At 40.3% G+C, this 12,230-nt stretch overlaps 1 protein-coding gene across 2 annotated transcripts in view; it reads left to right on the top strand.

The window, feature by feature from the left end:
* Positions 1-12,230, top strand: part of ORC3 (origin recognition complex subunit 3) — a 51,429-nt gene that overhangs the window by 30,574 nt on the left and 8,625 nt on the right. For both annotated transcript variants that reach the window (XM_080938755.1, XM_080938754.1), the window contains exons 12-14: positions 3,342-3,458; positions 4,436-4,515; positions 11,489-11,622. In XM_080938755.1, coding sequence (XP_080794881.1) covers positions 3,342-3,458; positions 4,436-4,515; positions 11,489-11,622 — 331 coding nt within the window. The remainder of the gene's footprint in view (positions 1-3,341; positions 3,459-4,435; positions 4,516-11,488; positions 11,623-12,230) is intronic.

The raw sequence follows: 12,230 nt of genomic DNA, 5'->3' as shown, positions 1-12,230 counted from the left end.
TAGGCATGGCACCTGTCACAGTCAAGTGTGCCCTCCTACGTCAATGACTAATTAAGAAAATGGACTATAGGCTTGCCCACTTTTTCATATAAAAATATGAAGCAGTTTCCTCAGCTACCCATATGTTGGGCATGATTTCGGCTAAATACTGTTTGACTTTATTTTACATTTTTGTTGATTTTTTGATATAGGCTGTCCTCCCATTTCTGAATAGCAGAATAGGAAATTCCTGGAGCCAGTGCTAGTGATTTTACTAGAAGAAACTTAAGAACGAGTGTGTCTAAGGAATTTCACTTAGCACTGCATAATTTGTCTTGTAGGAAGATGGGCAAAGACCTTGGACTCTTGTCCTTAAAAATCATAGGCTACTTATTATAAGCATATAAATATTGTATTGCTATGTGTGCATTTTAATTTAGAGTAAAAATATCTGAAGATTTTATCTTCATTATGGCATTTCTCTTTTTGTTCTTTTTTGAAAATACAGTAGTTAGACATTACATGGCATTGGGAGAAATTCTACTCTTGATAATCTTGCATTTTACCTTGAACTCCAGCTACTCATTAGCTGTTTTTCTTTGAGAAAATGACTTATTAATTTAAGCTTTGATTTCCTTACCTATAAAAAGGGAATGATGATTCCTAGTGATTTTTGCTTAGCTTATTCAGCCATTAAAGAGTTGGTGTTAGGGCTGAGACTGTAGGTCAGTGTTTCCCTAGCATGCCCAGATCCTGGTCAATCTTATCACTACATAAACCACATGGTTCAAGGTCATCCTTGACCACATAGAGAACTTACAACCAGCCTGGGGTACATGAGACCCGCCTCAAGGACAGGCAGTCAGTAGTCACAATTAGTAAGTGACGGACCTGCCCTTCCTCTCTAGTGCTCACAGCAAAGCTCCTTGTCCTTGTGGAATACTTTATTGGGAATGCAAGAAAGCCAAGGTGCCCACTGTTCTCTCTTAGCGCTTGAGAAATTGGAAGTGGGCTTTTGAAAACTCTGGCAAGTTAATTCTGAAGGAAACTGCTTCATCAGAGGTAGCTACAGCCTTTATATTCAGGTATCCCTGTCAGCCTGCCTGGGTGTCCTGCCTAACTGTGCTGCCACTGTAACTGAAGAATATTTCCCCAAATGGATAGTTTTGTCATTATATATTATATAAATGTCATGTAGACATTTGCATACATACATTTTAAAAAATGATGTCCCATCATCATAGTAAAGATTAGATTCATTTTAATGCTGTGGTCTCTCTAACAGCTACATAGTTTGTATTAGATTCCTCCATGTCAAAACGAGTTTAACTTCGCCCCAACATAGTTTTTGAATTACTAACCTTATATACTTTACAGAAAATTAATGTGTTTGTATTGAAATCATATTTAAAGCTTTTGGCATAATAACTTAGAAATTATATTTGAGCTGTACAGAAAACACTTTAACATGGCAGTGTTTAAATATTTCTATGCCTATTTGTTTAACCAGACACATTCACAATAAGAAATAAATCTTAAACTTATTAAAGTTGTAGTAAATTACTGTTAGAAAGAAGGCTCTGCTAGCAACTTCATTTCACTACTTATGGTGGCTTGAATAAGAATGGTTCTCACAGGCTTATGGATTTGAATGACTGGTCCAGGGAGGGACACTATTTAAACGGATTAGGAGGTGTAGTCCTGTTGGAGGAAGCCTATCACTAGGGGTGGGCTTTGATGTTTTCACAAGCTCGTGCCAAGCCCAGTGGATGCAGAAATCAGCCCCTTTCTCCAGCACCATGTCTGCCTGTGTGCTGCCGTGCTCCCCCCAGGATGGAAATGGACTGACCCTCCCTCCCAGTTAAAAGCTTACTTTTATAAATAAGAGTTGTAGGGATGTGTTTCTTCACAGCAGTAGCACACTGACACAAACCACAGCTAAGCAAAAGGAAATGCAGTGTCTGAGGTCACAGAGCATGTTACTTTCTCCAGAGACGTTGGCGATAGGACACTCTTGTGTAAGCTCACAACCTAACAGGGGTGCAGTTGAGTGAACCACAGACAAGAAAAGACAGACTTATAAAGACATGTTACACACTAGGTAGTAGTTTATATCCTAATAGTAATGTACTTTTAAGTCTGTACCTTCTTAAAAATCAGATCCAGTGTTCACAATATGAAAAGTTTACATTCTAGGCTTTTATCCTTGTAGAAAATGAGGAAATCTAGGCCATATCTAACAACATACTAAAGTGCTGGCTCATATTTAAGATACTGAATAGAGCCTTCATTTATTACAGTTTTATTCAATAATTTGTTATTTGCCATTGATTAGTATAGATGCTAAGAATGTAGAGATGAACAAAATAGACAAAATTTCTGCTTCACAAGCTAACCATTTACTCAGCAGAGAGATAAGCAAGACAGTGACCTCTGCTGGTGGAAATGGTAGGAAGGAGTCGGTCTTTTAGACAAGGCCTTCAGTGTAAGATGAACTTATTGAAGACCAAATGCCACTTAGGATGTTAGAGGGAATGACTTGAAAACAGCAGATGCAGAAGGCCAAAGGTTGATGCATTTGTATCATATTTGGGCAAACGGCTTTTCTGTGCTCTCGGATATACTGTATAACTTACATATATAGGATGTAACTTTATCTTAAAGTTGAGCATGAATCCTAAGTGGACTTCATGTGTCAACAGCAGGGGATAAAAAGGACCTCTTCGGAGGAAACAGTAAATGTTCTTAGCCATGCTGGATTTTGTTGAAAAGAATCATCCTAAACACAATTGTGAAATCCACTGACAACTGTGATTAGAATACGGTAAAGAGGCCCACGTATAAAAAGGATGATTATAAGTATATTCAAAGAAATCAGAGGAGATACAAAATCCAAATAAACAGATAAGTGCAATGAATTTAAATTCAAGACATGAAGGAGGAATTCAGTAAAGAGATAAAAATACTAATGGACAAACAAACAAATATTTTTTTTTTTGAGAGGGAGAAGTCTAATTAAAAGGAGACGCACTGTGGGAAATCTCACCAATAAACTAGATTAAGAAGTTGACAGCATATTTGAACTTGAAGAAAAATGGAAGAGGATTTAAAACTTAACAACCGGACAAACTGTTCTGTTACAGTGTCGGTTCTGTGTGTAAAATATAGCCAGACTTAACACTAAACAGTTGTCTGGACCGTCCTAAATTTGAAGTGTCAAGTGTTCATGAATTAAGAAAAGTAACTTGTAGTTCTAAATACTCATCTGTTTTCTAGAAAGTATGTATCCATAAATTAATTTTTAAATTTTATTTTACTACTATGTATATTATTAATGTATTCTGTGATTTTTTTTATTTTAGAAGGAAACTCAATCATTGTTGGAAGACCTGCATGCTTATCATATCAAGTATTTCCTTGTTTTGAGATGTCTTCATAATTTTACCTCTTCTCTTCCCAAACACCCACTGGGTCGGCAGGTAAATAAGATTTCCTCATTAGGGGTCAACAAAGTAGGAATAATAGTACTTTCTTGTTTGATTTCTCCATTATATCAGGCATCAGACTTTGAAAGGAAGCAGCTCCTTTAATAAGAAAACAATCTATTCCAGCCATTGATGTTACTAATAATAGAAAACGGTTTTGTTCTGGACGTCAGAGCTAGAAAAGTGGATTGTGTCCTCTGTCCCTGTGCTGTGGTGTGCACCCTTGACCGCCTGGCACTCTGTCTGCTCTGTGCATGGGGAGAGCTGGTTCTCTACCCTGGGGAAGCGGGCGATGGAAACTGTCTGAAAGTATTTAGTGGTTACCTCTGCAATTGTACCAAGAATTAAAACAAACACAGTATCTCCGCTCTTTGCAAACTTATGCTGAGATGGATTTTATAATACCCCAAACCTATGAGCCCTGTGTAGGATGCCTGTGAATGGAAGGATATTAATTTTCAGATTTTAGATCGGTTTTAGAGATTGAGTAGAACAGTGGCCTGTGTGAGCTAATGCTGACTTAGCTGCTAAACCTTCAGTCTGCCGTTTGTCCCATCTGTAGTGATACTTTAAAGTGACTTACTGCTGGGCTGGAGAGACGGCTCAGTGGTTAGAGCACTGACTGCTCTTCCAGAGGTCCTGAGTTCAATTCCCAGCAACCACATGGTGGCTCACAACCACCTGTAAGTTGATCTGATGCCCTCTTCTGGTGTGTCTGACAGCTACAGTGTATTCATATATAATAACTAAATAAATCTTTTTTTTTAAAGTGACTTACTGCTGTCAGCCACTCTGACTTTTCTGTCAGTTCCACTTTTGTAGTGTCTGATCCAGTGTATGTCAAGAAGCCCCTTGTAATTTAATGAGGTTTTTTATTAATAGCATCAACATATGATGATTTTGTGTAACTAGTAAGCTATAAACTTGGTATGTGATTTTTATTCCTCATAAATCATTTCCTACATTTATAGATTAGGGAGCTGTACTGCACATGTTTGGAAGAGAAGATATGGGATTCGGAGGAGTATGCATCAGCCTTGCAGCTGCTGAGGTAACTTTTTGTTCTTTTTGTGTGTCTGCTTCAAGCCTGCCAGCAACACCTTCTCCAGAACTTCTGTCTGCCCACGGCTTGTAGCCTGTGTGTAATAAACACCTTTTGAGTGTATTGTGCGTTTTCTAGTGGTGTTCCTGCAGCCTGGGTGTCGGTGCACCTTTCAGCGTCTACAGCGCTCGGCAGCTGATCAGCATCGCATGCATTGCATTCGGCCCTCAAGCTGCTCATGTGAGGTTATTAGAAAACATTTTAATCTTGATTTTGGGCCAAATGTAACAAAAACTAGTTCACTGTAAAGACTTCATATTTTTAGAGCCTTGCTTTTTTCTCTTTTTCTTTTTAATTTGGCTATTTAGTTGTACCCAGCTCTGAGACTTTTTGTTTAACTTTATCACTTGAATGTATCCGATTTTCACACTTGTTTTTTTAACATTTTCTTCTCAGGGATCTAGGATCCGGATTTTTTTTTTTTTTTTTTGATATAGGGCAACAACTGGTCTTAGCTGCTTTGGCGTCAAATAGAGACAATGAAAGGACTATAGAGTCACGTAAGGGAAACTGGGGTGCATAGTGTTGAGGTAGCTCAACTGTGTGATAGGAGGCCTTGGTGGTTATGGGGTCAAGGGTTATCACCTCTTAGTTAGTTTTATAAAATTTTAGGGAATGGAATCTGGAAGACTTTAATCATGAATGAACAGGATGAAAGACATAAAACAGTCCCACCCAGCGTAGGGTGTGGGATTTCAGGAACAGTTTGTTGAATTTTGAAAGAAGCACTTATAAGTAGCCATTTAAAGAATTTGAGGGAGTGTTCAAGAAAGGCGTTGCTTGTTTGCATAGATTCCTATCTGAATTTAATTTGGAGGTGTCTGGTGAAGAAAAAGTGAAAGTACTCAACTGGTTTACTCTTTGAATAGGCCTTTCCTGGTTCTCGGTTCAGTATTTCCTGGAAAATAGAGACTATTCTTCAACAGGTGAACTCAGTAACATTCTGAAATTTCACATACACAGTAAACCCAGCAAAATTGTTTAATGGTTTTGGTTCTACTTTCCTGTTGCATCTTAAGACCCTGTAGGTATCCACATGTGTGCTCTTTATTTGTAAGGTTCCCAAGGCTCCTTCAGTTCTTCCTGTAGGTATGCGTCACTGATCATCTAGCTACTGTGGAAGCACCTGGGACATGTCCATTTCCGGTGACACTCCTCCCTAGGGATGTATACTGGCTGGAGCCCAGTCATTGAAGAGTTTATGGCCTCTGTTCAAGAGGACAAACAACTTACCAAAGGAGTCCCATCATTCCTGGACTGGAATGACCTTTAAGAGAAAGGGCCAGAGTATTTGCTGTAGTTTTTGGGCCCTCTTAGCTTTGTTGGTAGGCCTCCAAGTTTTGGGTGCTGAACTCAGAAGGAAGGTCTTGCCAGTCTCGTAATTTTTACTTTCCATACTGACTCAGTTTTCCCAAGTGATTAAAGCCTAAGAAAGTTAGGGAGTGGAGAGGGTGCCTCAGAGCTTGCTGTTCTTGTAGAGGACCTGGATTCAGACCTCGTTGTGGCTGGAAGTTCACTGGTGAGCTAGCCTAGCCCAAAACCTCAGGGTTTTGGTTCAGTGAGAGATCCTGTCTCTAAAACTAAGTGGAGGGCTGGCTTTTGACTTGGTTCCACGGACATCTGCGCTCGAGTAAGTCATTGTTACCACATAAAGGAGAGACCTGACATTCATACATTGTCCTGTGGCCTCCACATGTAACATTCAAGTGCACACACTTGTGCACAAACACAGACACCCGAGTAATGTAAGCTTAATAAAGGGCGTGGAGCAATAGGAGAGGACCCCTGTGTCCTCCCTTGGCTCCTGCATACATACATACACATAGTACTCTGCCCATACGCTCATGTGTATGTCTCAGTCACTGTGGTGCTGTGAAGAAATGCCAAGTCCATGGCAACTCAGGTGAAATACGGCATTTACACGTGCAGAGGTTAATTCATGGTGAGGGAGGGGAAGCGTAGCAGTAGGTGCTGCAGCACGAGCTGAGAGCCGCATGCTGGTCCCTAGGCAGAGGAGAGACAGAGACAGTGACAGAGCACACGGGAGCGTCAACCTGCTTGGCACACACAAGCAAGTGCCTTGGTTGGGCATGTGCTTTTGAAACTGAACCCCACCCCACCCCCAGTGACACACTTTCTCTGAGGAGGCCACACCTCCTAATCCTTATGATTGTTTCAGAATTCCACTTCCTGGCACTAAGCATTCAAATATATGAGCCACTGGTGGCCACTGGGCCACCTCTGTAGTGAGAAAGGGGAAGTAGGTTTCTATACAGGGCTTAAACTTTCCTCAGCAGGTACAAATGCAGATGTGAACATAGTATTTCTGTTTTCTTTCTTTTTTGAAATAATGTGTCTCTGTAGCTGAGGCTAGCCTTGAACTCAGAATCCCCCTGCTTCTGGTGGGGAACATGCCACATCCAGCAGCGTGAGCATGTTAGAAGGAAGCCTGTTAACTGGGTTTATTTTTAGTCTTAACTCCCTCCACGCCCAGAAGATCAGATGGGCACAGTAGGAAGTTACTGACATTTTTGTTGCTGTGATAAATCACCATGACCAAGGCTTGGTATAAGAAAGGGCTGCGTTGGGCGTAGGCTGCAGGGTTTAGGCTGTAGTGGTAGCCGGCCGCATGGCCGCAGGTGGCTTACAGACATGTGTTCTCTCCAGCAAGGCTGCATCTCCTCTACCTCAGATAGCACCACCACCTGATACCCAAGCATGTATTCACCATGCAAATACGTAAACATACAGGGGACGTTCGTATTCAAGCCGACCCAAAGCCTAAAAACTGTAATACAACTATTAGGTGCAGTGTAACTATGAAACTGAAATTTCTTAATATATGGAAAAGTAAATATACCCAAAGAAATTTGACTTTTACTGAAAAGTTTTGTCTTTGGGACAGGGTCTCACTTTGTATTCCTGGATGGTCTATCTAGGTAGACTAGGCTAGCCATGAAACACTGTGATTCCTCTCTCCCAAGTGTTGGGATTAAAGATGTATGACACCATGCCCAGTGATACTTTTGTCTTTTTTTATTAAAGATGTATTTATTTTATATATGTGAGCACACTGTCGCTGTCCTCAGACGCACCAGAAGAGGGCATCAGATCTCATTACAGATGGTTGTGAACTACCTACCATGTGGTTGCTGGGAATTGAACTCAGGACCTCTGGAAGAGCAGTCAGTGCTCTTAACCTCTAAGCCATTTCTCCAGCCCTTCATTTTTTTTTAATGTCATTAAATTGTTTTTGTGTGTTTATAAACTTTAAGATAGATTTCTGAAGCCTTGCTAGTCCAGATGGCATGTGTTGTCAGGGGGTAGGCACCTTTACCCATGAGCCATCCCTTCAGCACCACAGCCGATTGACCCTTGTTTTATAATTTTATTAGAATCTGTCATCCCTCTCTTCTTAGGTATTCCCAAATCCGTAAATGCATTTATCTGGAAAGAACTTACTCATAACATCCCTGGGTTTACTAAACTCAGAATCCAGTTAGGCTCATAACTGTCAGTCCAGTGGGGTGTAATGCCTAGATTCCAGAAGTAACGGGATAATAGCAACCTCTGTATTGAAGGCTTGCTGTGTGTCAGTACTGACTTAGGCTCCCGGAGCAGTCCAGTGCGGTGAACCTTTCTGGTAGGACAGTTAGCCACGCTTCCCCTGGGGACTCAGTGACTCGAGGAGATTGCTTCACTGCTGGTAGGATCATAATTCAGATCTCACTTAAAGGCTGTTTGTACCTTCATCTTTTATTTGTCAAGATCTAAAGTGGAAGTCAGGGGTTATCAATTAAGCAAAAACAATAAATAGCAAGCATAGTTTCCATCTTTTTATTAAGCTTATCGAAAGCACTAAGGATCAGACACAGCAGTTATGACAAGGACAGGTAAAAGTGCAGCCACCACCAAAGACAAGTGATGGCGAAGCTCACAGCTTCCCAGTGAGTGTCTCTCCTCCTGTTGACACATTAGGTATGAACAACATCAGAGACATCTTTAGTTGCTTGCATAAAGTCTGGAAAACATTTTTTCCTAGTTGGCAGAACAGGAGCTTAAATGTAAATCTTTAAAATCAAGCATATTTTCTTTTGTATTTCAAACAGAAAAGAAATGCATGTCATTTAGGTGTGTCTTCCATGTTCAGAGGCTCTAACAGTTCTGTGGACTCCAGCAGCTCCCTCACCCCGACTACTGTTCAAGCTCCGTGTCCCACGTGCGTCCTTAGCTTACTGCAAAATCAGACTCAGACATTGAAGCTGTCATGGATTCTACTCTCACTTTCGAAGTCTAGTTCTCAATTTGGTGCTTCATTTCTTATTTGCATTTGTTTACTTCAAGAGTGAGCACCTGGGCTGGAGAGAGGGCTCAGCAGTTACAAGCACTGGCTGCTCTTCCAGAAGTCCTGAGTTCAATTCCCAGCAACCACATGGTGGCTCACAACCATCTGTAGTGAAATTTGATGCCCTCTTCTGGTGTGTCTGAAACAGCTAGAGTATACTAATTTAAAAAAAGGGTGAGCACCTCGGGGTGGGGCATGTATGTACCCTCTGGGTAGTTTTCTCCTTCTACCATGTGCATTTCCAGGGATCAAGTGCCTTAACTGCTGAGCCCTGTCACTGGCTCTGGTGGAGGCTGTTAAGTAGTGTCTTGGTTAGGTTACTGTTGTTGAAAGGGTTTGCTTGACTTACATATTCCAGGTCACAGTCTACTGAGGGAAGACAAGGCAAGAAAAACTAGGTGAGTCTAGAAGCTGATGCCTTGGCCAAGAATGCTTATGGACTTGTTCCTCATGATTTGCTCAACCTGCTTTCTTGTAAAACCAAGGAAGGACCACCAGGCTAGGGTGGTACCACCTACAGTGGACTGGGTCCTTCCATATCAATCACTGATTAAGAAAATAGTGTACAGGCCTGCCTACTTGCAGATTTTATGGAGGCATTTTCTTAATTGAGGCTTCCTCACTTTAGATAACCGTGTATCAAGTTGACATAAAAGCTAGCCAACACACAAGCTCAGCTTTGACTGAGTTCTAAATAGTGACCTCATCAGTATTTTTAACCTCAAGTTAGTTCCTAGAGACTAGAATTTTGAAATCTAAATGTAGTTTCTTAATTCTACATTTAAATTTCAGATGACAGTCAAACGCATCCTAAAGAATAAACTAACCTACTGTGTGTTAAATTACTGATGTAGGAGCTGAGACTTCTACCAAAATGACATTTCTTACTTTTAATATAGAGACTGCTGCTCCTGAATTTGCATTGTGCTAGATTCTCTACAAGCATCTATAGGCTTAGCATGAAACCAGACAGAACGCTGTATTTAAAAGATTTTGAGGCTCACTATTTCTTGAGTAACGGCTTCAGGCACCATCTGAGGCGTACCAACCATAGGTTTCTGTCATCTCCTCAAAGACTGAATAAGACAGTTGAGCGTCCAAGTGCAGTAGAGCTTTATTGTAGATTTAGGTCAAAGAAACTTGGTCTTTACTATAGGCTTAATAAGCTATGATATTAAACTGTTAAAATGTAAGTTAATTAAGATATACCAAGTAATCAAACTGTTGGTCTCACAGGAAAAGTTAGTTGTTGTGAAAATAAGTTGTTACACAGTACAACCGCCCCCTCCCATTCTCTTGCTTCCCCTGTTGGTCATGTGATCTCTTCATCCCACTGCATTCCTTTCTGATCCAAGGCCTTCAGCAGATATGTAACCATGGGACTGTCCATCCAATTTTGGAATTTTATCCTCCAAAACTACAAACTAAATAAACCTATTTGCTTTAACAAGTACCTTGCTCCAGTATTTTGTTGTAGTAAAAGAATATAGGTACTTATAAAAATAGCATGATCAGACAAGAAATTGTATGATAAATACTATTTTAGAAAATAAAAAAGTTTTGTGAGAGGAAAAATGGGAAATAATTTTTATTTATGGAAAAGATGGATGGCTTTAGACATTGATCTCAAATTAATTCCAAAATAGAACTGAAGTCATCCATTTAACTAATGGTGAGCAATGACTTTTATCACTATAAACATAAAAAGATTTATTTGCTAGTGACAGGGACATGTAAGAAAGGAATTTTGTCTTAAGCACATTTACAATGAGGCTTTTGTCTCTGATCATCAAAACTGGTGTTATCTAAGTTACCCATGGCCTGCATGTTCCTAAACTTCACTATTGGCTCTATGTCTCTTCCTATGGCTTTTGACAGTTTATTAATCTTTGATGGCTTCCTAAGCCTTCTGTGGTTTCCCCTTCGTGCACACTCCTTCCAGGTTTCTCTGGTGCTTTCAGGGTCTTGTGAGATACACAGTGCATATCTTACAGTTGACACGTGAAACTGAAATCCTTCTGTTCCCCTTTTTGTCGTCTCTGTACCCTTATTGTCCCATCAGAAGGAAGTTGGACTGCCTTTGGGATTTATCGAGAACCAGATCACCTCTCTTGTCGGGTAGAGATGAAGTCATTGCCATTTCTCCTCATGGCTATTGCAGAGGTCTTCTGCTTGGTTTCTCTGAGTTTATGTGTGTTCCTTTACAAAGTAGCAGTTACAATAGTCTTTTGAAAATATGATTAGTAATTTTATTTTTTCTTAAAGCCATTAATAGGAAGTTTTGTCCCCACTAAGAGATAAGGATGCTAAGGACCAGAAATGAGCGATGGACTTGTTCTCTCTTGTACTATCAGAACCAAGTTGTGAACAAACCATTGGATACGTGTTAAACTAACTAAGCATTATTGTTGAAAAATCTATACTTTTAAATGTCACAAATGTTGAATAAAATCTTTTAAAAGATGAGATTACTCATTACTAATGATTTTATTTCATCTTCTGAACAAGAATATTAGATATGTTGAAGAAGCGTTAGATGTGCTTTCTTTCTAGTTCTAAATCTGTCACTTTTTCTAGAATGCTGGCGAAGGATGAACTGGTGAACATACTCCAGCAGTGTGTTAAGGTTGTCAGCTCCTCTACTGAAAAGCAGCTTGGCAATACAACACAGAAAATAAAGGATTTCCTGACCCAGTTTCAGAACCTTGATGGTAAGTGTGATATCCTGCCCATTGACAGTCCTTTAACCAGAATGGCATGAAAACTTTTCAGTATCAGTCAGAAAACCAGTATCCCAAAAGTAACATTTATTTATTCATTTAATGTATGTGAGTACACTGTTGCTGTCTTAACCACTGAGCCATCTCTCCAGCCCCCCTCCCCCCCAGAATATAACATCTAACAGATGCAAATAGGCAAAGTGTTTTTCTTCTGGATTTGTTTTAAACAATGTAGAAAATCAAATGGAAGAATATTCATTCTTCAGATGAAAATGGGTGATAGGCAGTCCCCACTCTCCAGATTGACAATTCTGTTCTCTCCTTATCTAGGGGTGCTGGTATGGGGCTGAAGAAAGAGACTTGACTCATAAGGAACAGTCAGACATGGCATCATGGGAATGCCTTCTGTGGAGTGTTTGTTTGAGTCCCTCCTGTGGCAGACAGTCCTTTGTCTTTAAACTCCTTTATTTCTAGGAAACTCTATGGAACTCTCTCCTCACAACTCTGTAGTCCTTATTCAGGGGAATCTCTGACAAGTGCTCAGTTATAGAAGATCAAGGCGGGTCAGCAGTGCTAGGAAGGCTTCCTCCAAATTATGT

Source organism: Micromys minutus (genome assembly GCF_963924665.1).
Source record: "Micromys minutus genome assembly, chromosome: 26".
In the NCBI taxonomy this organism is placed as follows: Eukaryota; Metazoa; Chordata; class Mammalia; order Rodentia; family Muridae; genus Micromys; species Micromys minutus.
The sequence above is the reverse complement of the archived record's forward strand: the minus strand, read 5'-3'. Positions and strand labels throughout refer to the sequence as shown.